General features: G+C 34.0%; 1 protein-coding gene across 1 annotated transcript; it reads left to right on the forward strand.

The window, feature by feature from the left end:
* Window positions 1–21,752: 21,752 nt before the first annotated feature.
* Window positions 21,753–23,038, forward strand: LOC146900596 (uncharacterized). Its single transcript, XM_085735849.1, has one exon. The coding sequence runs from the start codon at window positions 21,868–21,870 to the stop codon at window positions 22,738–22,740; it is 873 nt and encodes a 290-aa protein (XP_085591975.1). The 5' UTR covers window positions 21,753–21,867; the 3' UTR covers window positions 22,741–23,038.
* The last annotated feature ends 115 nt before the right edge of the window (window positions 23,039–23,153 follow it).

Below are 23,153 nucleotides of genomic sequence, written 5' to 3' on the forward strand. Positions count from 1 at the left end.
AGATGAACTTGTTGAGTCACTTAAAGAACTTCTTACACATTTTGAAGTAAGAACCAATGAGTTGAAGGATTTAAAAGAAAAATATGCTGATTTGGTACAACAGCAAAAATCAACTTTATTGGATCTGAAAGCTTCTGAACAAGGACTTAGGGGCTTTGACTTCATGTGTAAAACATATGAAGATCAGCTCAGGTTCTTATGTCAGAAGCTACAAGAAAAGTGTAATGAAAAACCTTTAAGTAACCATGAAATTGCTCTTGAAGATTTTATTATATCTGGCATTGACAGAAGCAGAGTGGCTTCTATGATTTATAGCATTTACAAGAACAATGGCAGAGGAATTGGTTTTCCAGAAGTGAAACTGGAGAAAACCAATCTAAAGTCTTGTTGTGAATGCATCAAGGAAGGTCTGAAAACATTCTTTGTACCAGAAGGGGCTGAGTTGGAAACTGTTGTTCAATCAGAACCTGAAGCTTCTAGTTCTAAGGCTAAGATTATTTCAAAGCCAAAGAACTCTAAGTCAAAGGCTATGATCAAATCTGATTCCAAGACTTCAAAGGTTAGGATCCTGAAAAGATCAGAACCTATTCCTCAGAGTCTGGTGAAACCAAAATCTGGGGTTCTGAAGTCTAAGTTTCAGAAGAAGACAGTTACTGCTTCTGAAGTACCAAAACCTAAGGTGATGGTTAATCAGAAGCAACCCAACTCACAGCACAAGGTACAAGAAGTGAAGAGTAAAGCCTTAAGTACTAACCTTCCAGGACCCATAGAACAATGGGTACCTAAATCTAAAAATGTCAATGATGCAGGTATGTCTAAGAGCAGTGCCAAAGCAAAGATCATGGTACCTAGACAGTGGTTGCTCAAGACACATGACAGGAGATAAGTCCATGTTCCTCAGCCTAACAATGAAAGAGGGAGGAAATGTGAAATTTGGAGGCAACCAGTCAGGCAAGATCATAGGTACAGGAACTATTGGTAACTCCTCTACCTCAATTAATAATGTATGGTTGGTAGATGGTCTTGAACATAACCTTTTGAGCATTAGTCAATTTTGTGATAATGGTTATGATGTGCTTTTTGAAAAACCCAACTGTACAGTAATCAACAAGGAAGACAAATCCATTGTGTTCAAAGGAAAGAGAGTTGACAATGTCTATAAAATCAATTTTTCTGAACTGGCTGATCAGAAGGTGATGTGCCTACTATCAGTGAATGATAAGAAATGGATGTGGCACAGAAGGTTGGGACATGCTAACTGGAGGTTAATCTCTAAGCTTAGTAAGTTACAACTTGTGAAAGGGCTACCAGACATTGACTATCATTCAGATGCACTCTGTGGTGCATGTCAGAGAGGGAAAATTGTGAAATCATCTTTTAAATCCAAAGACATTGTTTCAACCTCAAGACCGTTAGAATTACTCCATATTGATTTATTTGGACCAGTAAGTACTGCATCCTTATATGGAAGTAGATATGGATTAGTCATTGTTGATGATTACAGCAGATGGACTTGGGTGAAATTCATAAAGAGTAAAGATGTTGCGTGTGATGTATTCAGTAGCTTCTGCACTCAAATTCAATCTGAAAAAGAATCAAAAATTTTGAAAATCAGAAGTGATCATGGTGGAGAATTTGAAAATGAGCCATTTGAAGCTTTTTGTGAAAAACATGGAATTTTCCATGAATTCTCTTCTCCTAGAACACCACAACAAAATGGGGTTGTAGAGAGAAAGAATAGAACTTTACAAGAAATGGCCAGAACCATGATTCATGAAAACAATTTACCAAAACATTTTTGGGCAGAAGCAGTGAATACAGCATGCTATGTTCAAAACAGGATCTATATTAGACCTATTTTGGAGAAAACAGCATATGAACTCTTTAAAGGAAGAAAACCCAATATCTCTTACTTTCATCAATTTGGATGTACATGTTACATTCTGAACAACAAGCTCTACCTAAAGAAATTTGATGCCAAGGCCCAAAGAGGAATCTTTTTAGGTTACTCTGAAAGGTCAAAGGCATACAGGGTGTATAATTCAGAAACACTCTGTGTTGAAGAATCTATGCACGTTAAATTTGATGACAAAGAGCTTGAAGATAAAACTTCAAAGCAAGGTGAAAGTTTTGCAGAGATACAGGTTCCTGAAGCTACTCCAGAACCTGATCAGATAGCTGAGTCTGAAGATAGTCCAGAAGCTGAACCCACATCAGAAGCACAAGATGAAGCTGCTTCTGATGAAGCACAAGATGGCTCACATCAAGAAGATCCTCCCAGAAACACATTCAAACACAAGTCTTCACATCCTGAGGAGCTAATCATTGGAAACAAAGATAGTCCAAGAAGAACAAGATCACATTTCAGACAAGAAGAGTCAATGATTGGACTAATCTCAATGATTGAACCTACAACAGTTGATGAAGCACTTTCAGATGATGGATGGATCCTAGCTATGCAAGAAGAGTTGAATCAATTTCAAAGAAATGATGTGTGGGATCTGGTACCCAAACCTCAGCACAAGAACATTATTGGAACAAAATGGGTATTCAGAAACAAGCTGAATGAGCAAGGTGAAGTAACAAGAAACAAAGCCAGACTTGTTGCACAAGGGTATAGTCAACAAGAAGGCATTGATTACACTGAAACGTTTGCTCCAGTTGCAAGATTGGAAGCAATCAGGTTACTTCTTTCCTATGCAGTTAATCATGGCATAATATTATATCAGATGGATGTCAAGAGTGCATTTCTCAATGGTGTCATAGAAGAAGAAGTGTATGTTAAGCAACCTCCTGGATTTGAGGATATTAAATATCCTGACCATGTTTTTAAATTGAAGAAATCACTATATGGCTTGAAACAAGCTCCCAGAGCTTGGTATGATAGACTAAGTAATTTCTTAATCAAAAATGATTTTAAGAGAGGACAGGTTGACACTACACTCTTCAGAAGGACCCTTGGGAAAGATATTCTTGTTGTGCAAATATATGTTGATGATATAATATTTGGTTCTACTAATGCATCTCTTTGCAAGGAATTTTCTGAGTTAATGCAGGATGAATTTGAAATGAGCATGATGGGAGAGCTGAAGTTCTTCCTTGGCATTCAAATCAATCAATGCAAAGATGGAGTCTATGTTCATCAATCAAAGTACACAAAGGAGCTTCTGAAGAAGTTCAAACTTGAAGATTGTAAAGTGATGAACACTCCAATGCATCCTACGTGCAACCTGAGCAAAGAAGATGAAGGAACTAAAGTAGATCAGAAGCTGTATAGAGGTATGATTGGTTCTTTGTTATACCTCACTGCATCTAGGCCAGATATTTTATTCAGTGTATGCTTGTGTGCAAGATTCCAATCAGATCCTAGAGAATCTCATATGACTGCTGTCAAGAGAATCTTCAGGTATTTGAAAGGAACAACTAATCTTGGACTCCTTTATAGGAAATCCTTAGATTATAAGCTAATTGGATTCTGTGATGCTGATTATGCTGGTGATAGGATTGAAAGAAAGTCAACCAGTGGCAATTGTCAATTTCTGGGTGATAATCTTATATCCTGGGCTAGCAAAAGACAAACAACTATTGCTATGTCTACAGCAGAAGCAGAATACATTTCAGCTGCAAGTTGTTGTACACAACTACTTTGGATGAAACATCAGTTGGAAGATTATCAGATAACTGCTAACAGTATTCCCATTTATTGTGATAATACTGCTGCTATTTGTTTGTCTAAAAATCCAATTTTGCATTCAAGAGCGAAGCACATTGAAATCAAACACCATTTTATCAGAGATTATGTTCAAAAAGGAATTTTAGATATACAATTCATTGATACTGAAAATCAATGGGCTGATATATTTACTAAGCCTTTAACTGTTGAAAGATTTGATTTTATAAAGAAAAATTTGAACATGCACTTTGTATCTGATTAAATGCTTGCTTGCTCCTGAATAGGATTTTAGGTTCTGAAGTTAGTTCAGAAGCAGTAGTCCATCAGAAGCTCTTTATTGAGGTTCTGAGGAAAACTCGCTTCTGATGATGACGTCAGCATCTGAAGTCCAGAAGCTGGATTTATTGCTTCTGAATAGTTGAATTAGTGGAAACGTTGGAAGTTACCTTTTAAAAAGTAACTTCTGGCCCACTAACTTGGTAGTTACTCTGTGAACCTCTTACGTGGCCTGTATGTGTTGGTGTATAACTAAAAGGGCAATGATGATTTAAAAGCTTTGAAAGTACTTTTCACGCGCCCCCAATTTTGTCATTAATGTTATGTTTGTTTGTCTCTTTTGAATTGCAATCGTTTTACTTTTAACACTTTGTCAATTCACACACTACTCACTCACAACAAACACATTTGCTCTCAAACCTCTTGCGAAGTAAGCGCATTCTCTCAACCTTAGAACCCTAAAATCTTCATCTTCTTCAAATCTTCGTAAATCATCAAATGGCATCATCAAGCTTAAAAGTTTCAGAATCTACATCAAACAAGCAAAGCGTATCAGAATCTGGGTCCATCTACAAAAAGAAGACTATGGATATTCCATGGGAATCCTTAATAGTTCAAGTAGAGTCACCGGTGGATTTTGCTTCACTCAAGAAGTATGAAGTAAACATGGAAGGTTTGATAGAAACTCAGATGATGTCTGAGTATTTCAAGATGCTAAATGGGCCAACATATGTGAACTTGGTCAAGGACTTTTGGTTAAAAGCTGTAGTGTACAATGAAAAGCCTGCAAAAGTCGTAAGCAAACAAGCGGGGTCAAAGAAAGGGAAAATGGTCATGGATATGAATCCTACATCATTTGATAGCTTAGAAATAAGGTCTGAAGTGATGGGCATTCCTATAATCATCACTGAGGACGTTATAGCTAAAGCTTGTAGGATGCATGCAGAGGGAAGATTCCAAGAAATAGTCAGGAAGGAAGATGTCCTGCTAAAAGGTTACTACAACTCTCTTCTGGGTGGGAAGAAAGATGCCAAGCCTTCAGAGATGGAGATTCACAACAGAATGTTGGTGAAATTCAGTAATGATTGCTTCTTTCAAAGAGCAGGAGGGTCTGACCAACCCAACAACCAACAGAAGCTAGCAATTTATTTCATGACCAATCTTGAAAAGATAAACTTCCCCAGATATGTAATGGATCATCTCTGCTGGGCCATAAACGAAAGCACTACAAGAGGAAGAAAACAAGTACCCTATGGAAGATTGCTTTCTGAAATCTTTCATCAAGGAAGGGTGCTGGAGTTCTTAAAAAGGACAAGGAGTGCTTCTGATAAATGTTTCGAAGTTTCTACTGCTGAAAGGACTATCAGTAGCAGGAGCTTATGCTCTATGAAGTTCATCAAAGAAGCCCCTAAAGATGAAAAGTGGTTAGAGATGACAACTGCTGAAACTGAGATAATCAGGGACTTTCCTCCCATCTTTAAGGAAAGTGACTTTGATTTCCTAGTTCAATCAGTAGCTGAGTACGTCTTGGAGGAAGATGCAAGGTCTCAGGAGGAAGCTGCTCTTGCTAAAGGGAAAGGCAAGAAGGCCAAGGCAGTTGCTGTGTCAGAAGCTGCTGTTTCTGAGGCACTGAAGGGAAAAGGGCCAGAACTAGTTCTGAATCAGAAGCTGCTCCTACTAAAGGAAAGAAGGCCAGAACTAGTACTGAGTCAGAAGCTGCTAAACCTGTTTTTATCAAGGAAAAAGGAAAGATGCAGAAGGTTGGTGCTGCTTCTATTCCACAGAAGAGGAGAAAAGGTAAGGCAGACTTGGTAATCACTCAAGAGCAGCTGGATGAAGCTCTTGAAGAAATAGAGAAAGAGGAGGCTGATCCCAAGCTGAAGAAGAAGAAGGCTCCCCTTCAACTTGTGAGTCCTATGGTTGAGATGACTCGAATAAGGAAAAGGATGGCAGATGAACGTGCTTCTGAACTTATTTCAGACAACAAGTATCTAAAAGCACAATACACTCATCAAAGAGATGAAAAGCTCAAGGCCTTGGGTATGGAAGATTGTGATAGGTACTTCAAAGAGAAATTGGCTGAAGTAAGAGCCATTGCTGGTAAGCCTTCTGAAGACAATGAGGAAGACGATATGATGCTCGTCTTTAAAAATGCTCCAGAAGAGGGAACTTCAGAAGCAGTTTCTCAATCTGCTGATCCACAGAAGATCACTTCTGAAGCTGACCCTGCAGATCAGGTAATCCAGATTCCAGTCACCTCTATCCCCACTTCACCCTCTTCACCATCAGCACCTGAACAAATAGAAGACACTTCTGTCTTAGACAATCTTGCTCTCCACTACTCAGGTGAATTACCCATAGACAAATCTACCTCAGAAAAGGCCTCTGAAACAACTCCAGAAGCAGCTGCTTCTGAAAATGTTGTTTCAGAAAACCCCCATCAACAAACACCTGAACCACAAAAACCCACAACACCCCCACAATCACCAATAGCTACTATTGACCCCCAACTCAACACTCAAACATCATCTTCACCACAACAACCATCAACTGAAACTGAATTTCAACCTTTACCTGAACACTCCCCTGAACCAACTCCCATGGATGTTGACATCTCTCTAGTCAATGTTCAAGCCTCAACCTCTACCACTCACATTGCCTCTGACCAGCCTTCATCTTCAAACACACAAACACACTTTACCATTCCACTTCCTAACCCTGTTCAAGATCTGGAAATCAGTGATTCTGATCTTGAAATCCTTGAACAACCACCCTCAAACATCCTGGAATCTGGATATATTACTTCTGAGCTTCTGACAATCCTTAGTCAATTGCTTAATCTTGTGGATCAACGAAGGACAGTTGATCTCACAAGTGCATATGAAGACTCCTGGGCATCACTTCAGAACCGGGCAACTGAGCTAATTGAAAGCTTAAGGGCTAAGTGCATCAGAAGCAAGGAAGCCTCTGTCAGGAAGTTAATGGAGCATCTGAATCAGAGTCTCAGAGTAAGAAGTTCTACACTGCTCTTGGCAAACCAGCCTTTCTTCTTTGAAACGGATTACTTGACCAGAGAAGCAAGGCTGTGTAAGCTTCTGAAGAAACAGATGGCACAGCAGCAGCAAGAAGCTAGAGAAAGGGAACAAGCTCTTCTTCAGAGGCAACAACAACTTGAAGAACTGTTGAAGAAGAAGATTGAAGAAATGGAAGAGATGAAGAAACAACAACAAACCAACCCTTAGTTGCACACCCTTGTGTTTTTCTTTGTTTGTTGTCTGTTTTAAAATTTCTTAGTCCTTGCTTCTGAAACCATCTTGTCTTATTTCTCTTGCTTCTGAATGCTTACTGATTCTGACTGTTTAGCTGCTTCTGACAATTGATATGCATGTTCATATATTTTGCTCTGACTTATTTAGTTCACTTTCTTTTATACTCTCTCCTGTTTGAGTTTTTCTCATATCTTTTTGTCTTTTATGCTTAAATTTATTTTAATTTTTTTTGATAATGACAAAAGGGGGAGTATATGTGACAAGTATTTAAAGGCTCTGAGCCCCATTAATGGCATTTGAAATTTTTGAAAACCTTCTATCATTTTTTTTACCTTATTGGTATAAGCTATGAACGAACGAAGGAGTATCAAAATTCAAGTAAAATTAATTGAACCATTCTTCTTATCTATAAGTTAATTCTTTCAATGATTCAATTTTGTTTTTAAGCTCTGATAATATTATTGCGCGAAAAATGAATTTAATTAACCTGGATAGAACTTAGGGGGAGCTTACAAACCTCACCTTAAAGACTATCAGACTCAGGGGGAGTTTGAGCTTACAAACCTCGGATTCTGAGCTTACAAACCTCAGAACCCCAAAGTCAACTTGTTAATTAGATTAACAACAATTGATCAATTTTAAATACTTTTGTTTGTCATCATCAAAAAGGGGGAGATTGTTGGAACAAAATGTGTTTAACAATGAACCTTAAAGGGTTTTGATGATAACAAGGTATTAAAAATTGTAAATTGGACTAGCTAATATTTGTTCAAGTGTACAGGACCATAATTATAAAGTTACATCATCATTGGTTCTGAATGAGCAAATAAAGAGCTATGGAAACAACAAAAATTTGAAGCTTGGACGCTCCTGAAGGCAACTTGCTACTGAAGAGAAAAAGCGCTCCTGAAGTCAAGCTGCTCCTGAAGAAATAGCGCTCCTGAAGTAAGCTGCTCCTGAAGAATAGTGCTTCTGAAGACAAGAGGTCCAGAAGCCACATCATCAGAAGCTGCGTCATCAGAAGCTGCAGAAGTCATATCATCAGAAGCTGCATCATCAGAAGCTGCCTCATCAGAAGCCATTTCACCAGAAGCTGAATATCAACTGGATTTGCAAAGAATCAAGAATTGAAGAATTATCAATGCAAAAGCTGTCTATTGGATTCGAAAACACAAACAAAGGATTAGTGGAGTTTGCAACGGTCATTTCAAAGGTGTTTGAAGGCGTGTGTTTGCAATTTGGACGAAAGCGTTGACATTGTACTTTGTACGAATTGTACAACCACGTTCTCCACTACTCTGTTTTGTGTCCGCGCTACAGGACAAGAAAACAGCTCCAGAATACGGTTTCGCCTGCATAGATGTTCCTTTGGATAAGGAATGGATTTCAAATTTGTTCTTCATAGGACAACAGCCAAATCAGGCAAAAGATTATTGGTGAAAGATCAAGCTTCAACAACGACTCTTTGGTGTGCTGGCAATTTCACAACGTCTCTCTCACACCTCTATATAAAGGAGTGAAGACCTAGAGAATTGGTAATGCATGAACTCTGAACGAAAGACTCACAAAGATTTTCACAAGTACCAAACCTCTGCTGAAATTGTTCTGCATTCACTTAGAATTTCTGTGTCTCAAAGTCATATCTTAGAAATTCTTAAGTCCATTGAGTCTGTATCTGATTTGTATTGTGAGCACCTCTGATTGTATATCAAGTGTTCAACCTTAAACAATTTTCTGTGTAATTTTGTTTAGTTAGGAAGTCTCTTGCAGTTGTGCTTGAGCAGGAAGTCTCTTGCTTGTGTGCTTGAGCATTGGAAGTCTCTTGCTTGTGTGCTTGAGCATTGGAAGTCTCTTGCTTGTGTGCTTGAGCATTTGTAATCAGATATTACTCATAGTGAAATCTCCTTGGAAGTGCAAGGGGGACTGGACTACTTCCGGATTGTGGAAGGAACCAGTATAATTGCTTTGTGTCGTTCTTCTTCTCTCTCTCTCTGTTTTATTCCGCTGCATTTAGATTCTGATTATCACTTCAGAAGCTGTCTCGCTTAGCTTCTGATCAGTGTGTTCAGTTCTTAGGAGAAAAGAAGAATTTTTCTAAAACACAATTCAACCCCCCTTCTTGTGTTTTTCTCACCTTCAGGTACCTTATTGAAGAAAATTTTACCCCCCACCTAAAAATCCTCAATAATAACCTATTTTTATTTTAAATTTTTTTAATTCATCTTATTAAGTTCACCGTTTCCACTTCATTCACATCATAAAACATATAGATTATATAAGAATCATGAATTTTCTATGAATTATGTATGATTTATGAAATTTTGAGTGGATTATGTATGGATGTTTAAAAGTTGAAGTTTTTTGGTAATTAAAAAAAGTTATTATTTGTACAAAAAAATAAATAAATTCAAAACTCCATGGGTACCCATGGATACCTCAATACCCATGGGTACCCGTATGGTGAGTACCCACGAGGATACGGGGCGGGCACGGGTATCATACTTATCCAACGGGGCGGGGACGGGTATCATATTATCCGTACCCATGGGTATCCATTGACATCCCTAGCCTTTGCTGTAGATAATGTGAAAAGATTTATATACGTTGAAGCTAAAACACAAAATGATATAAATTAGGTAGAGAGGCTTTCAGCTATCTATCTGATGCAGAAGTTTGTTCGCCTGAAAGAACTGGATACTAAATTGCAGTTAGTATCTGTCTTTGCTGTAGATCATGTGAAATAATTTATATATGTTGAAGCTGAAAGTCAAAATGATATAAATCAGACAGCTTTGGTAATAGGGTTTTCATTGGTTTATAGATAGATATCAATTATTACTGAAAAAGTGTTTCTACCGCTGACAAAATATGTTTTCATTTGTTACTTGTGATCAAACCATTTTAAAGATTTAATTTTGTAATCCGTAATGCAAGAGTACTCTAAATATTGTATTATGGTTTATAATTATCTGTCATTTCACAATCTATCCTTCCAATATAATATTTTGTCAAATACGTTACTGAACCCCCGTGCGAAGCACGGGTTTGTAACTAGTATTTAAAAAAAAAAAAAGGTGTAAGGGGTGAATAAAGAAATTTAAATATAACAATGCTTCCAATATAAATCTTTACTTTTTTTTTTTGGTCAAAAATCTTTACTATTGATGCTTTCAAATAAGCTCCAACCTTTTAATGGTCTATTTGGATTGGGCTTATTTTGAACTTATCCAAATAAATAAGCTTTTATATACTATTCATAAGTTTGTAAATATAGTTTATGAAAAACAGTTTGTAAAGAAACAATTTTCATTATAGCCTAAGGATCAACTTAATATTTCTGTATTAAAAATAAAATAGAAAAAAAAAATGTGAAATAAAAAATCATAATTTTGTATTGAAAATAAAATAGAAAAAAATTTGTTCTATAATTGTTTTTTGGAAGAAACTACTAATTGTGTTAAAAAAGTTGTTTAGATGAAAAGGTAATAGCCTAAGAACGAACTTTAACTTTGAGGTTTTTTTGTCTTGGGAACTTATTTAAGTGGAGACCGTTAACATTGGTGTTTTTTGGCTCCACAAACATCCAGACTAGAGTCAAAGTTTGAAAGCTTATTATTATTAATTTTTTCAAAGGATGTAAGTTAGCAGCAATTATGTTTCGGGGTGTCTTTTATTAGAAACTAGTTTTTTCGTCTTGTCTATTTTCTTTATGTTTTTCTTTTTACTGGAGTGCATTAAAGCTTAATTGATCATTTGATCTATTCTCCCGCGACAAAACACTCTCTCAAAAACCCAATGATTGAACCATCATTCAAAAAATTTCAGAAATGACAGATGTTAACAGTTGTGGGACTATTTAAAATATAAAAATTAATTAAGGGATCGAATAATCAATTTAGTTTTGTAGTAACAAACCAAAAGCTTTGGTCAAGTATATAACATTGGTGGTAGCAATGAAATGGGTGCCAGTAGCACTATCCTTCGAAAATTGAAAAAGCCAACCCAATAACTCAAGAAATAGCCCACACCATACCAAGATGAAAATTGTTGTATACACTTCAAACAAAACTGAAAAACACCAAAAAAAAGACGTAAATGTCTATCGGTAGTTAACTGCCGTCAGTTAAAATATATCAGTAGTTAACTGCCGATGAGATTATATTGGTAAATCTAGTTTTTTAATACAATGTTGTTTATACATTGTTAATATTTTGTTTTTTGTTTATTTGTTTGAATTTTAGGGTTGTTTATGTCGTTGACGAAATATAAATTTCTTATGGTTTATTTATCAAAATATTAGTAGTAAGAATGATTTATGTAGCATTTAGGGTTTTTAGATTTAGTTGTTTAAAATTAGTGAATTGTGTTATTCAAATTTTGTATAGGAATGTGGATGGTGTGGTTCATGCTCAAAGTGTTCGAAGAAATGCTTGAATGATAAGTTTTATATTTTCTTATATGTGATTGATGATGTTGGTAGGAAGAGCCCTTTAAAAAAAAACTCTTCGTAGGAAGAGACTCATTAGGGAGACATTACATAGTTACATTTGCAGAAAGCAAGTGGCAAATGCTCTTTCAATAGGTGGACATAGTCGTAATTGGTGAGTACGAGACAGACATCGCTAAAGCCTCTAGTTCATATGCTGAACATGCTTAGGTTGAGATGTGATCACCACCACCAAAGATGTCATCACATGTCCCTGCCATGGGAGTAGCTGAGCAAGGATTTGTTGGAAGACCATCTGATGTAGCCGAATTTCAGTAGGCATAATATAGCTACAACTTGGATTGGAGATATATAAGTTTATATTTAAGTTTACTATCTAATCCAGTTATATTAATAAGGGTTAATTATGTTTCTAGTCCCTATAAAATAGCGACCTTGTAAGTTTAGTCCCTACTTAATTTTAATAGCATTTTTAGTCTCTATAAAAAAAAATTTACTTATAATTTTAGTCCTTGCTAAAACAAAGTTTGATTAATTATCCTTAAACTCTTAAATTTTTGAACGATTTTTTTGAGACAAGATTAGAACACTATGAAAGGTTCGTTTACTAAAATTTAGAATTTTCTGACATGAAATGAATTAAATATGAATTTTTTAAAACGACAAAAGTTAAAGATAAAAAGTAATAAAATCTGGATGTAGAAATCAAATTTTGCAATAATTTTTTGCGGACGAACTTTTAGTAATGTTCTAAACATGTCTGCAAAAAATTGTTCAAAAATTTAAGAGTTTAAGCATAAATTAAACAAATTTAAATTGAGTAGGGACTAATACTCAGTGCAGAAAAACAAAATTAGGGACTAAAAATGCTATTAAAATTAAGTAGGGACTAAACTTACAAGGTCGCTATTTTATAGGGACTAGAAACATAATTAACCCTATTAACAATTAATAATTTTTTTAGTTATACATTCTTATTTAATTTGTCGTTAATATTTTTCAGGAACGTGAAAACCTCTCAAGTGCATCAACAATGGTAAAACAGTAATGGGCCTTAAAAAACTAGAATAGAGCTCAATTGGTTTTGGAATGTAATTAAGTCCTCTGGTCTTTACGACCTTGCAAAGACAAATTAGGGTCATATAGATCACGATCCTTGCACTGCATTCATAGAGAAGTGGCACATGGATACAAGAAATTTTCATCTTCTTATTGGTGAAATTACCAGCACTCTAGACGATGTATCATGCTTGTAGTATAATCATGCACCAATGACAAAAGATATGAAGGAATGGGTTTAATGGTTGATTGAGTTCCTTGGAGTGGGACTAGAGGATGCAATTGCACAATGTGGAAAAATACATGGGGCTTATATATATTTGGATGGCTTTAACAAATTTTCGTTGAAAATCTAACAAAAGCAAAATTGTATGCAAATGAGTCAGAATATGAGAACCTTAGAAATACTCACATGACGTAGTGCATCAAAGATTATCTGCTCTACGTTTTTGGCTCCCATATTCACTAACAAGACTCAGTACTATGTAGATTTCTTGTACCTAAAACACATCCCAGACCTCTCTACATTGAATCAATTGTGGGGTGTTGTTGCTCTTGCCATAACGTACAATTATTTAGCTGAGTCATCAATGCCAAAAGAAAACCAATTAGGAGGCTATTGTTGCTCTTGCCATCACGTACAATTATTTAGCTGAGTTTGTGTGACCGTCCGAATTTTTTCGCACACTTTCTGGAGCACACAATTTAGGCAATTTGGACATGTTTGTAATATCCCTCGAGATCTTACCCTCTCTACACCAACCTTGATGAATGTTTATTTGATGGATATCAGGCTTTTCATAATTATGGCTTACATATGATAACAGAATAAATATGCAGGGAGCATTGGTGGAGAGCAAACGGAAGGCCGGTCATGGATACATGATGTGGTTCTACATAGTATCTCAACCTATATAATATGCAAAACATGTTTTTATCCATTGTTGATATGTCGGATGGTTCGAGATATTGCATTACATGCGATCAAAAAAGGTCCTGGATGGAAAGTCACTCCAATACAAAAACTCAAGACCTCCTCCTTCAAACTCCTTTAATGTTCCTTAGCTCACCATGCACAAATAGGAACCTTTAATGTATACTTGCACACTAGATAAATGTGATGAAAAATTAATTAATTTTCAATGCATGCTTTAGAATTTTATCCATTTTGTATTGTATCTTTTATAAAAAATAAAAATAAAGATTAGATTTTTGGCAAAATTACAATCGTGGTCTCCCTCACCTTTTTTTTTTTTTTTGGTCAGGTAGCCTATTGGCTAGAATTCACCTTATAAGGTGAATAAATGGGGTGTCCGGGGTTCGAACCCCGGCCCCCGCATATATAATAATACATTGTCCTACCAACTGAGGTATGCTCACGGGACTGGTTCCCCTCAACTTAATATCAAGTAATGATTTAATCATTTATCTTTTTTCACGTCATTTTTTCCATTTTAGTCCATTTACATATGGATTTTTAAATTTCAAATCTAAGATTCATATGCAAACATGGGTTAAAAACCATAAATTTGGCACATGAAATAATACCATAGATTTGAAACTTAAAAATTATATGCAAAAACTAAAGGAGCCAAAATGACGTTGAAAAAAGATAAATGACCAAATTACTAGCTGAAATTAAGTTAAAGAACCATAGTGTAATTTTGTCTGAATTTTATACATTGTTGAATGTGACATTGAATCAAAATTTAGTCTTTAATCGAAATAGTTTCTATTGTCCGCCAGTGTATTTGTAGCTATTGATTCATATACTTCAACTGTTTGAAAATTTTATTGAATTATATATCGATTCAAGATTCAATAAATTGATATTTAATCTTGTCTAAATCGCGATATTATATGTTTGGCGTTTGCTTTTTGTGTATTGTCAGTTTCATAGTTTCTTCATAGGGAGCTTCTATGGGCAGTCAGTGCAGTCAGGAAACGGACTTTTTTGGAAATGTTAATTTTGATCTGTTTGATTCATTTTTAAATTGTTGATTACTGATTAATGATCAATAGTAATTCATCTAGTAATGCTTGCAACATCTTGGACTTACATGTACTCTTTTTTCGTTGGCATCTTTAACATGCAAGCAGAGTTGATGATATTATGTGATAGTCTTAAGTGTTACACTTTGTGGGGTGTTACACTTAAAACAAGGTAGGATATAATTAGATCAAATGTAGTCTTGTTAATCTGATGAATTGATGATACTATGGGGACTGAACTTTTGATGTCACTGTACAAACAATGGGGTGTTACTCACTGCAATTTTGATGTTATAGTGTTAACTTCACTAGAAAAGTCATTTTCATGACTTCACCATAGAATTTTCCTTCTTTCATATTAACTAATTTAAAACTATAATTAACAAGGTATTTGATTCTTTAGAATATGGAAACCTTTATGAGAGATATGCACATTCTATTAGGTTTAGCGTGGGCACTTCATCTCAAAGGAAAGATAAAAAAAAAAGCTAAAATATGGTTTTAGTCCCTGCAAATATGCTTCGTCTTGGTTTTAGTCCCTGTAAAAAAAATTGTTTTTGTTCCCTGCAAAATTTTTTGTTTTTAAAACTAGTCCCTGGCCCCATTTTTGTGATGATTTGCATACATGGCACATGATGACTGAACCCATTTTGTAGTTTTAGGTCCCTGCAAAATATTTTGTTTTTTAAAAAGGTCCTTGCAAAAATTTTTGTTTTTGAAAATAGTCCCTCCAGGGACTATTTTAAAAAACAAAAAATTTTGCAGAGACCAAAATTTTTTTTTCTTTTACAGTGACTAAAACCAAAACGAGGCATATTTGCAGGGACTAAAATCATATCACTACAAGAATTTTCCTTATTACTGGTGGAAATAATCCCCCAGTAATGCAAAAAATCCCTAGTAATACGCATTACTGGCGAATTCGAGTCCCTCAGTAATATGAGCGTCAGAAATGTTACTGGCGGAATTTTCCCTCAGTAATGGGGAGTTAGTTTTGACAAAGCACTACTGAGGGATTATTCCGCCAGTAATTACTAACGGATTGCAATCCGTCAGTAATTACTGGCGGAATAATCCCTCAGTAATGCTTTGTCAAAACTACCTCTCCATTACTGAGGGAAAATTCCGCCAGTAATGTTTATACAGATTTGCATTAGTGACGAAAAATTCCGCCAGTAATGTAATGGACCTTTTTTTTTTTGTGATCCCTTCCTACTTTTTAATTCTAATTAAACAAATAAAATTAATTCAACACAAATAAATAAAAGAAATAAAATTTTAATTTAATAAGACACAAATTAATTAATCAATATATCATAATATTTGTACAATCCTTAAATAGTTTTCGTAAAAAATCATAAATATTTAAATAATATTCATACAATCTATAAAACTAACATAATATTCATCCGCTTCTTCATCTCTATTTGTCACGACCTCTTCTACCTCTTCTTCTACTTGTTGGAAGTCTTCTTCTTCTTCATGTACCACTTCTTATAATTCTTCTCCATTAAAAAGGCGACTAAAAGGCTCAACTTCTATCACATCATCTACATTATAAAATATTATAAAATTTTTGGGCCTCTTCATTTGAGGGTTCATCTACCTCGACATCATCATGCACCTCATCATATTCAGCATCTAATCCAGCATTAACTCCAAGAGCATCCACTATCATATTATCCATCATTTCAAATTGAACATGTCGGGTAATACTTGATGAACCTAATGCATGACTCTCTTGGACACCTACATTAACTATCGGAGGTGCCACAGATGACGATTCACCACGACTTGTCCAAATCCAATAGTTAGGTTTGAAACCTTTACTATATAAATGCAACCTAATTTCGTTTTCACTACGAATGCGCCTACAATCACAAACTATACACGAGCATCTAATTCCCCCTTCATTTATGACAACAGGCTTAAATTTTACGGTACAGATAAAAAGTTCAACACCTAACTTAAAAAGCTCATTAACTTGCCCTTTTTTTTCATGATGACTTCTATCATACATCCAACTACGATCACCCATACCTGTAATGCATATAACATGGTCAATATAAAACAAAGATCACTAAAAAGTTTTAATTTCTACTTTTTTTAATTTATTTTTGAAATTGTTTCAATTACTAAAAAGTTTTAATTTTTAAAATAAATTCACACACATAGAAATTGAAGGAGTATATGTTCAAAAAAAGAAATTGAAGGAGTGAAGGAGTCAATAAATTATAAAATAAAATTTTACAAAATGTCTTTTTTAGAGTCAAGTTACAGTGATAACACTTTTTAAAAAAAATCACAATAATAACACAAAAATATTTTTTCCTAAATTAAATATATATACTAAAAAATTACAATAATTAAAAAAAATTAATTACTACTTTTTTAATTTATTTTCGAAATTGTTAAAATTTTTAAATTAAATTCACATACATACAAATTGAAAGAGTCAATAAATTATAAAATTTTTTTTTACAAAATGTCATTTTTAGAGTCAAGTTATAGTGATAAACCTTCTTAAAAAAATCACAATAATAACACTAAAATATTTTTTTCCTAAATCAAATATATATACTAAAAAAATTACAATTATTAAACAAAATAAATTGTACAATTTTAATTTGACTACTAACCTTGTGTCAATTACAATTTCACTTTAAGAATTGCTCCCATCAACACCACCAATAAACAGCTAAATATATAGAATATCAACTATATAAGAATTTAAAATCTATCAATATTAAAATAATTAAGAAAATAAATTCAATACATCTATTAATAAAAAAAAAATAAGTCTTTGCCTTGATGAGAAAAAAATTTATGTGAAAAAATGTTGAAGAAATTTAGTAAGATCGTAGAGAATTGTTTTAGAGAGATGATGTTTGTTGTGAATGAGAGCTACTGAGAAGGAGTGCATCGGCTAAAAAAATCAAACTGCATTACATTACTGGCGGATTTGGTTTCAATACTGACGGATTGTTTGCTTTAATTACTGGCGGATTGGAATCGTTACTGACGGATTCTTAAATAACAACATTACTGGCGGATTTGGTTTCAATCCTGACGGATTGTTTGCTTTAATTACTGGCAGATTGGAAGCGTTACTGACGGATTCTTAAATAACAACATTACTGGCGGATCTTTTGAATTACTGACGGATTATATAATTCCGTTATACTATTACTGACGGATTATATCCCTCAGTAAAGAAAAGGCATGTGTGTTTACATTATTGGCGGATTATATCCCTCAGTAATAATTCGTAGGTTCTTTATTATAAATACTGACGGATTTATCCGTCAGAAATGTAACTCACTGAATTATTGTGGGATTTTTCCGTCAGTAACGTTATTGAGGGTTTTTTGGATGTTACTGAAGGTTTATTCCGCCAGTAATTACTGAGGGCCTAAATCCCTCAGTAATGCAATTTTGAATTGGTTAGTAAATTGGGTAATTCTTGTAGTGTATTTTAACAAAAAAAAAAAATAGTGTCAAATGGAAGTATAATATTTTCTCCATTCAAAAGACGGTTTAAAAGTAGAGAAATAAATAGCCTTACCTGAATTGTTTAAAGAGTTAATTAAGTAAATGATATTTATAAGTATCGAGAATTTTGTATTTAGTTCCTACAAAATAAAATCATTTTTTAATCTCTGGCATTTTTCTTTAGGATTTTAGGGACAAAAAAATGTTGACAAATTTTTTTTATAAGGCCTAAAAATGTTGATGAAAATTTTTACAGGAGCTAAAAATGCTGAAAATTTTACAGTGACTAAAAAATGTGATTTTATTTCGTGGAGACTAAAAATACAATTCTAAATATTTGTAGAGAAAATTTACTTAATTAACCTTTGTTTAAATTTTGCCCAGTTAAAAATAGGAAAAGAAAGTTGACAAGAAAGATATGTAATGCGATTATACAAAGATTACTTTCAAGAGGACAATAGAGGGTAAATAAGAAGTTGCAAAATTTGATAAAGGTCATGCACATGCATTGGTCACACCTATAAAGAAGCAATTCCTAAGATAGGAAACGAGTGTTAATAGAGCTAACATGTAGACTTTCAAAGTTTATCAATATTGAAACAGTGTATTGGTAGTTATGAAAATAAATAATTTACACAGATATGTCTAAAATTATTCATGGGTTTTGAAATCAAAAACTCTCTATTTCTAAATTTCAACTATTCATTTTATTCGGCACAAGTTGTTTCCGATACTGCTGAACCAACTTGTTTTGTGTGATTTATATATGAGCACCTCTAGAGAGAAACTGTCCCGATCACATCAAGAATAACAATTAACCAATCACAATTGTTTCTGGCCACAAAACAAGGAAGGTGGTGCTATGAGCAATGATATATCTCTAGAAAAATAACATCAAGAATTCTTCAAGAATAAAGAATAGCCAATCACAATGCACTATTTGTCACAATTCAAGGAGGTGTGACTGAAAAATAGGAAGTGGACAAATAAATCATCCAATTAAAATTTGTCAACTGTGTCTTGAAAAATTTTTGAAGCTATTTTTCTTGAGAAGTAGCATTTTCCTACTATAAATTAGGAAAAACTATTGAGCAGAAATGAAACTTTCGGGTTGAAATCTCTTGCTATAAATAGCATTACACTTAATATATATCTCCTTTTAGCCTTTAAAAAAAACTATCATTGTAGATGGGTCACCCAAGTGCTTCCCCACATATAAGGGCTTCGCTCCGCCACTACACTCACTAGTTTCATAACATCAGTGATGCACGAAGGCAACTTTCTAAAACGAGAAAACCATGGGTAACACGTGAAATATGTTGATGACTACCTACAACTTGTTGTTGCTATTGTAATTTATGTTGTTGTTCAGGGTATATATGAGGATTGAGGACTACCACAAATCCGTTGAAATTTAAGAGGCTAAAGTCCTCTATAATATAAAAAAAATTACCCTTATTATCTTGTTAAGTGTAACTAAGTTGATAAACATAAATTCCTTAAAAAAAAACTAAAATATATATTATTTGTAGGGATTAAGATTCAAATCTTAAAAAAAAAATTACTCCTCCATGTTTAAATGTGAGATTTAACCCCTACTTCACCCCAAAAAGAATTTACTCTCATCAATTTCATTAAAATATTTCCCCTCTCATCTCATTGAACTAAACATACCATTATGAGGTCCCTTTACACAATTATATCAAGACGTTCACACGTGATGTGTCAATCCTATACCAGCAGGATACGCGTCCTCCTTAATTACCTCAAGAAATTAAAATAGAGAAAAACAAACAAATAATATGTGCAGATATTTTTATTTTCCTGAAAGCAGATTTCTTTTTGTAATTTTTTTTTTGTGGTGGCCAAGGTTTGAACCCAAACCTTGCATATATTATGCATTGTTCCTACCAATTGAGTTAAGCTCACGAGGACATATTTCTTTTTGTAATTAATATGTGAAGATAATTTTTTTTAAATACTCCCTTCACTCTTTATTATAAAAAGAAAAACCTAAAAAGATCAAAAACAATGCAATGATTAGTTATTGCAACTTTTTAAATATTTTTATAAATATACTTTAATAAAAAATTGTTAAACGTTAAATACATTAACTAATATTAAAAAAAATATTAAACGAGAGATAAAAAAAATCTTTTAAATAATAATTAGACCTTAAATTTGCTGACATTTACTACAAAATTCTTTTTGAAAAAATTTCTTATAATAAAGACTAGAATGAGTTTTCTTTTAAAGGAGAAGACTAGAATGAGTAATTATTAACTCAACCTTGTAAGTAAGCGTGGTTTTTTTAAAAGCAAACCAAAGGAGACCCTAGACGTATGCCACTCGTGCACACAATATTAAACTTATATTGATTGATAGTCACTAAAGACGGCCATCGTTCCTGGAAACTGAAATAACTTATCTATAACTCAATTATTGTGGATCTCAAATCTTTCCAAAAACCATTCTTTAATCCGATTTTGCAGTTCAAGTACCTTCATATCGAGACAATCAAGTAGTGTGCACCAATTTTATATTTGAAATGAATAGGGTAATGTGGCATGAAGAGGAGGCAAGCTAGGTGGTGACTAATGAAAATTTTTGTTTACTTACACACGGAGAGCATGCCAAGTATACACCTAAAGGCTCAAAGCCTTTCTAATTATTGTGTACTCCTAAAATAATATTAAAGAAGAGACTTTAACATTAGAAGAAAAAAGTACGCACAAACTTAACTCAGTTCACAGTGATATTACATAATATATGTAGGTAGGGTTTGAATTTCAGATGCGGTATTTAATCCAAGGACTGAGTAATCTAAGCGAACCAATCTCATTGTCCATTTGCAGGGTCCCCATTTAAAACCAGAGCAAAGTTTTATATAAACTTATCTATCGAAATTAGCATCAGAGGGAATCGAACGTGAGACTTTGGGAGAAACGCACTTTAATATTTCAAGAATTTGATGTTCATTTTGTTGGGTTTGATTGTCAAAGTTTCTTGAATAAAGAAGGAAGTTAGAAAATATTAGTTATTGGTGATTATGTCCCACATCGCTTAGTTCATTGAAGCAAGGGGAAGACCAAAACTATATATTGAACCTAGTTTCTTTGTTTTTAGATGCACCAGTCAATAGCACTTTAAGCTTATATCTGACTTAGTTTAAATATTTGCTTTGTGAGAGTGTGGGTGTACTGGGGCATTGGGGTGAGAGTGAGAGAAGTCTAAGTGTTATATAATTCTCTGGTTGTCGGTTTAGACAACGGTCGTGGTTTTTCTCCAGTTTAGAGTTTCCACCTTATATTCTTCTGTTGTGATTGTTGTTTATTTTTCCTTCTTCAGTCCTATTATTTCCTAACACATTTGAGTAGCACTGTAGTCTATGCTCCGACCTTACGCGCTGAAAAAATTAATTTAATACGGCCCAATGTTGGGCTTATAGATGCGACAATTTAACCGAAATTGAAGGTGCCTCATGGCAGTTGCACATGCCTCACACGTTGATTAGTGACTTGTGCTTCCTTTTACTTTCATTTTGAATCTAAATCTCTAGGAATGAATTATGTAACCCCTATATAAAGAATGAATCTAAGACTAGGTAAGAGCATCCCAAACTTGAGCTTCAAATTAATAATATTGAAAGAATTAGTGCTATGGCAAACAAGTATAGTGTTCGATCAATTAGTTTGCCATCTAGATTTCATCCTAGCACAATTAGAGTACATGAGGAATTGAACAAGCTTAAAACATGGGAAGGAACATCCACATCTACATCAAGCTCCATTCAAACGGGTCTTTCCTTGATTGAAGAATTGTATATTTCATTGGAAGATCTTCTCAACATGCCATCAACCCAACAAGTGATTTCTCACCATAGAGGTGAGAAATGCATTGAAGAGGTGTTGGATAGTTCAATGAGAATTTTGGATATTTGTGGCATCACTAGGGATACAATTCTTCAAATCAAGGAAAATGTCCAAGCCCTTCACTCTTGTCTAAGGAGAAGAAAAGGTGATTCAAGTGTTGAAAGAAGTGTGGAAGAATACAAATTTTTCACAAAAAAGATGAAGAAAAATCTCACCAAGTTGATCACAAGTTTGAAGCATATGGATAGCAAATTTGGGGTGTCCCAAATTTTGGAACTTGATCATCACCTTTGCTCTATAATTAGAGTGGTTAGGGAAGTGATTACAATGAACTTGTCTGTTTTTCAATTCATTTTGTCATTTTTGAATGTGTCTTCATCAAAGTCTAAGGCAACCAAATGGTTGTTGGTGACAAAACTAATGCACAAGGGTGTTATAACATCTCAACATAACTCACAGAATATCAATGAGTTGCAATGTGTGGAAGCTACTTTAAATACCCTTTTAAGTGAATCCACTATTGGTGAAAAGTTTCAGGCTGCACATGAGAGATTGGAGGCTTTGGAGAATGCAATTGAAAGCATTGAGAATGGTTTAGAGAACTTATATAGACACTTAATCAAATTTAGATCCTTCCTCTTGAACATAATCTCTCAATAGAACTATTCAATGACAATTTCTCTAAATCTTGCAAGGCATCCAAAACCTTTGTGTGGATATGTTGAGGAGTACATAATTTTACCTCAATAATTATAATGTATAAATTTCAGTAGTAGTACAATGAAATGGAATGAAAAAGATTGCATTCTACATTTTGTTGTTTTAGGTTATCTATGTTTTGTCACTCCTTTTGATTTTGGATTGTCATTCAAAAATTCAGTGGAAAAAATTGTCTATGTTTATATTTTAATTACTATGACAAACAATAAAGTACCAAGGTCAATTAATCACTTTTGAAGGTAGAATTGTATCAACCGCAAATTGTTTTTAGATTTTACGCATGGTCAACTCTTTGTTGTTGTATTAGAGTAAAAACATAAGAAAAAATAATGATTGAAGATGTTGATGTTGTT

This window comes from Medicago sativa, chromosome 8 (genome assembly GCF_051527215.1).
Source record: "Medicago sativa cultivar Bolivia chromosome 8, Bolivia_mono, whole genome shotgun sequence".
NCBI classification, from domain to species: Eukaryota; Viridiplantae; Streptophyta; class Magnoliopsida; order Fabales; family Fabaceae; genus Medicago; species Medicago sativa.